We start from the raw sequence: 6,000 nt of genomic DNA, 5'->3' as shown, positions 1-6,000 counted from the left end.
TAATTCAGCGGACATTACTCAGTTTTGAATCCATACTGGAAATTATTTAATTTTCTTATTTCCACATTTTTGATATATTTATGTGACAAATGTTCTATTAAAATATAATCTTTGTGTCCTCTTGGAATGTTTACAAAAATTCCTGGCCAAATTGTTAAATTTCAGCAATTTATATTAATCATATTTGTGGTGAAACTCTATAATACAATATAATGCATAATCTTAATTTTTATGAAAACTTAAATTTAGATAAACAAGGATGACATTGACAACATCCCTAAAAGCAAAGTACTTAAATCAGAAGGAAGGACAAACGAACAATAACTCTTGATAAGCAGAATATAGTTTTTTTTTCAAAATTGCAAAAAAATCTAATTAATTTGAAAAAAATTAAAAATCAACATAATTTAAATGGACGCACGAATTTTCTGGTAGCAGTTATAAAGTTACTACCTACGCTTTTAAAATCATACCAAACTGTAATATTTAGGAATCATAATGCAAAGTTTGAATTTGATAGGACAATTCAGAAAAGTTAAAATTAACAAAAGAGCTAACCGTTACTGAGTGACTAAGGGACGGGCGATTAAAATTTTGTCGTAGTCGTATGATGTAGATTTTTTGGCGAAAATTATACAAGCAAAAAAGTTGTTATAAACTGGATCAAATATACTTTGAGATTGTCTGCGCCGAGATTCTTCTTTCTTCCCACAGGATTTAAACTTTCAGTGGGTTATAGAGTGGCTCTGCTGCTTTGATTTTGCAGCACAATTTGTGGATACCATGAGTAGATACAGCTGTTATAATACTGTGGTATAGAGCATAGAAATATCATTTTTAAACTGTATAAATCTAACAAGGAAGACAACATCCATAAAGATAATTATATGTTAAGATGTAATATAAAATAACAAGCAAGGATAATGAGGTAAAAATCCTTATATAAAAGCAACTGGATGTCTATCTATCTCTTTGTCTGTAGCTTAGGACATGACATGGTTCTCTATAACCGTGAAACTTATTATAGGTGTGGAAGGGTATATCTAATCGAAGAGAAATCGCCCTGGCCTTGGAAGAAATACACAGTAGAGGTCCTTAGTGACCTAGCCGACAATATCTGTAAATAGAAATAACAAAATGTATAATATAATTTAATCACGCAACCTTTAATTATGGGAAGATATAGTGGTACCCAAAGTTTTAAAACCTTCTCTCAAAAGTTTCCCTATAGTTAATGAGGTGTACATCAATTTATCATGCACTGTCTTATCCCTCAATGTCCCTGCTGAAAGACAAATAAGGCAGACAACAATTTAAAATTGTAGAATACCTGGCATATAAAATAAACACTTACTTGATAATTATATAGTATTTATTTACATAATATGTAATAATAATAAATTTTCTTTAAATATTTTATAGATCTAAATTTAAAATGATAACAATATCTGAGAAACAATCTTGATATTTTATTAAAAGATGAAGATGTGTGAATACTTTTTTCTAATGGAAAACTAGTTTCCATTTTAACTTTTTTTGTTGATTTTTTTAAAGATGAAACTTTATGATTCTTTATTTCTTTAGAAAATGGCAAATTGAAGAAAAAAAATAATTTAGGATTAATTTTGTATTATATCCAATTTATGACTAACAGAAACTTTAGAAAAAAACATGAATTGTATTAGATTGTCATTTATGATTCAATTATGCCAAAGTTAACATCACTTAAATTTATAAATAGATGTTGTAGTTATGATAATGAGAAAAAGTTTTTTTTTTTTTTATAAAAATGCTTACAAATAATTGACAAGCATTTTACAAATCATTTGTCAAAAATGTCTTGTTATTAGTTTTGATGATATTATATATTTAATTGAATGTTTACAGTCTTGAATTTTCATTGTATAGTATTGAACAGGGGAAAATAAAAAACTTTTATCAGAAAACTTAAAATTAAAATTTTGTTGTTGTTTATTTTTAGAATTCCTAGAAAATCAGTTAAAAGAAAACTTTGCCATTGGATAAATGTTTATCTATTACGTGTTATTGTGATTTTAAAGTTTTTCAATGCAAAGTTTAATAAAATTATTTGGACTAAAAAAGAGCATTTGACAGTGGTTAATATAAATTAATATAAATGAGTGATGAGCGAATACTTTTATAATGAAAGATTTAGATATAATGATCAAACAAAGAGTCTTAAGCACCAAGTCTTTACACAATTAATGATTTTGTCATCTGCCTAGCTTAAAATCTAGAGAATTTTCAATTTGGTATTCCTATCAAATAATTATTTATTATGATTTGATATTGAATAATTTTTAAGCTAATTTATAGTTACTAAAAAAAACTTTATCTGGGAATTTATTTAAAAGATTCAAATAAATTAGGTAAATCAATATTTTGAAATGTATGTTTTAATAGAAATACCTGAAATATTTCACAAAGGTTAATGAGACAATTTTATCATAGAACATTGAAATAATTTAACACAACAAAATAAGAATAACACCTCATCATAATTAAACTGAATTTTGAAAACAAAGTGGCCAAACTTATTATTTAATATACTTTTCTATATGATAGCAGACAATCAAATGTTTTTATTTATCATAATCCCATAGTTTTTGTTTAAAAAAATGTATTGTTTTTTTGTCTATTAATACAAAGTCTTAAAATAACATATTGTGCAAAAACCTTTGTTACATAATCTAAAATTCCTAAAATTTATTTGAGATTTGTTAAAAAAGCTAAATTTTGTTGTTTCAACTAATTTTGTTTGATGCTAGAGGTGGTAGAGAGTGTGTGAGTGTAGGTGGAGTGGTTGTATATTATGTTCAAATACAAGTTGAAATTCAATATATTAGGATCTAATTCAAAAACTCTTTCTTTCTCCTTGTCTTTCTCTATTACAATCTCTAGCTTTGTTTATATCCATTTTTCTTATTTCTAAGTATTAAGAATTTTCTACACTTTACAACTGTAATTTAACTCCCACGTTTTTATATTGTCAAACCCCTATGTTTATCAAAATAAATTTTCAAAACAAAGAAAAAAAACATAATTTTAATTTAAAATCATAAACTTTTAGAGCAAAGGTCTGATAATATTAAAATAAGTTTACTGAGCAACTTTAGACATTTTTTTTTCTTATGAAATTAGTATTTTGTATCCTAAATTTCACTGAATTTCAAAACTTTCATCTCTTAAGCTATGTTTGTAAAAAATTAAACAAACTTTATCTTATTTTGATTAAAACATACATATATATATAATTAACAAAACCAAAATCCTCCTATTTTTCAATAAAGTTTCAGATATGAAAATGTATTTTGCTTTCCTAGAGTGTCTGTTATAAAATATATAAATTCTACCTATATCTACAAATATTTTAAAATGACAAACAACAAGATTCCTTTTTTATGAAATGAAAAATAAATTACTTAAAGAAAAATTGTGGTATGTCTTTTTAAAATCAATAAAAATCTAATTAAATGGCGCAATAATATACACACAGAAAGAATTAATTAGTAAACTATAAATATTTGTTACAAGTAAGAAACGTACAATATTTTCATTTATGCTGAACAACAAATTTTTTCAAAAAAATTGGTATCCTTGTTAAAGAAATTCACAAAAGTTGATAACTCTGTCAAACATACACTCATAAAATACAGTACCATGCTAGCACATGTTAAAATAATTGCTTTAATTACTGTTACACACTTAAGAATGTATTCCTTGTTGATGAAAACCATTATTTACTGTCACATGATTAGATTAATCATCTTTTCTTCATCTACTTAATTATGAAGATGAATGTAATTATTTATAGCCATAGTAATATTAATCACTTTCTTTATAATTGTGAGTATGTGTATTAATAATTCATTATCACTTATACTCAATGTCTGTTTCTTTTTTATTAATATCTTTTTCTTTTAATATTTTGATAATCACTGTTTATTCTAGAAATTTTTATTGATCTTAAAAAAACTATGTATTTTCAGAAGAAGTGTTCTTGTCTTTGTGAATTAGGATCAAGTTCTTGTTCTAGAAGTTTTAGGAGATTACTGTTACTCTTACTCACATTCTAAAAGATATATTTATGTATTTCATTTTTATAAAATCAAAGCAAAATTAACTAACAACTTTGGAGTTAAAAAATATCCTGCATTACTTTAGAAATTAGACAGGACAGACAAAAGTTATGTTTTATTTAATATATTTGGATAATTTAACATGTTGAAGAGTGCTGTAATAAATTATCAAAATCTTTTTAATTGATTACCTTTAACTCTGAAATACCATTGTTGGGTGTTTTCTGTGCTGTTGAAGGGCCAACCTGATTTTGTGTCATTCCTTTGCTCTTTCTTTTGTCTTTTTCTTTTCTTCTTTCCTCTCTTTCCCTACTTCTTCTCCCTTCCTCTTTCTTTAACTTTTTGTCTTTTCTTCTTAAGAATTTCCTTGCTTCGTCCTCATTTGTTAGTTTATCTAAAAAGTCTATTGCATCAGTTGACCTTTGCAGCAGCTGGTCTGTTGACCTTTGAAGCAGTTGATCTGTGGACCCCTGGTGTAATCTTTCCTCTGACAACTGATGTGATAATTCCTGAAGCCTTTCAGTGTCCAACTGCTCTAAACTGCCACCTCTAGTAGCAGCTCTAACTGCTCTTTCTCTTCTCATCCTTGATTTAGTACTTTTTGAACTGTCAAAAAGATCTTCTTCCACAGGAGGTAAATGATCTAAAGATTCAGTAACATGACCAACTCTAGAAATGTTACGTAAAGTTCTTTGGTTGCCATTGTTGTTAGAGGTATCTCCAATATATGTTATTGTTTCTGTTAAAGAGGATTCAGTTAATGAACTTGTACAAAGATTGGGATACAATTTTGGTCTGCTTGTGGTAGGATGATAGCTGCCATATTGAATGTCACCAGGTTTACTAAAATAAATCAATGTTAAAATTAAACAATATTTTCATATTAAATTTTACTATTTAAGACTTGCATTTACAAATAGAATAATATTGAAGTAAAAATATCACATCATCAATTAAATCTAAAAATTTAAATCCTGAAAGAGTTAATTTATTTTCATAATTGCAATAATCAATGATTGGTGCAGATCAAACATGAATATTTGTGACAAGTGGTATTTATAATGGTGGTGGTGTAAGCAGCACTCTAAAAAATAAAATCATTTATTCTAGAAAAGTTCAATACATATATTGTGTGCATATTATCTATGTGGTGCAGCTAGACAAACTATTTGTTTATGTATCATTTACAATCTGGAAGTATTCCATTTTATTGTGACTATTGTGCAAATATTTTTTTTTCATTTTAAATCATATCTTTTCAAACAACATTACCACCAAACCCCAATTTTTATTCAAAAAAATTAAAAGCATCTAAATTACTTTTGTTTCTTTTTCTAAAGTTATTTTAAAATGATTTTGCAGTTCTGCACCTGAAATTCTGAAATAAATTAAGATAAGTGCTCTCATGAAGGCATGAGCATGCTAATTTGTGCTGCTAAACATTAAAGGAATTCCAACTAAAGGATTTCAATCTTCCATATATATTATATATATTTACTGTGTATAAAATGTATTTATACTTGCTAAACAAATTTTTATCAATTACTTTTTTTATTGCAAAACTTATTAAAAAATGAATTAATCAAATTATCCAAAAAGCATGAAACTGAAAACTAAATTGTGAAACTTTTAGACCTAAAACTTTATAATCTTAGTAACATAATGAAATTTTGATTGATGACTTTACAAAACAAAATTAAGATAAAAGGACAACATAATAATCTCATAATCTAGTATGAATGCTAAAAAGTTTGTTCAAGGGTCATTACTAGATTCATTTTAAAAAGAAGCTTGACTTCTTGTTAATTCTTATAGAACATTAATTTTTATTCTTGTATTGAAATGTAAAATAACCAGGATCGCCTAATGCTGCTTTTAATAATGAAAGAGAAATGCTTTA

General features: G+C 26.1%; 1 protein-coding gene across 1 annotated transcript in view; it reads right to left on the bottom strand.

The window, feature by feature from the left end:
- Positions 1–3,933: 3,933 nt before the first annotated feature.
- Positions 3,934–6,000, bottom strand: part of LOC145331190 (uncharacterized) — a 152,277-nt gene continuing 150,210 nt past the window's right edge. The window contains exons 35-36 of the mRNA XM_080175812.1: positions 4,292–4,943; positions 3,934–4,093 (exon numbers count right to left, since the gene is read on the bottom strand). Of these exons, the coding sequence (XP_080031938.1) occupies positions 4,007–4,093; positions 4,292–4,943 (739 nt within the window). The 3' untranslated portion in view covers positions 3,934–4,006. The remainder of the gene's footprint in view (positions 4,094–4,291; positions 4,944–6,000) is intronic.

The sequence above is a fragment of the Acartia tonsa genome, chromosome 11, assembly GCF_053477335.1.
Source record: "Acartia tonsa isolate MP-2025a chromosome 11, ASM5347733v1, whole genome shotgun sequence".
NCBI classification, from domain to species: domain Eukaryota; kingdom Metazoa; phylum Arthropoda; class Copepoda; order Calanoida; family Acartiidae; genus Acartia; species Acartia tonsa.
The sequence above is the reverse complement of the archived record's forward strand: the minus strand, read 5'-3'. Positions and strand labels throughout refer to the sequence as shown.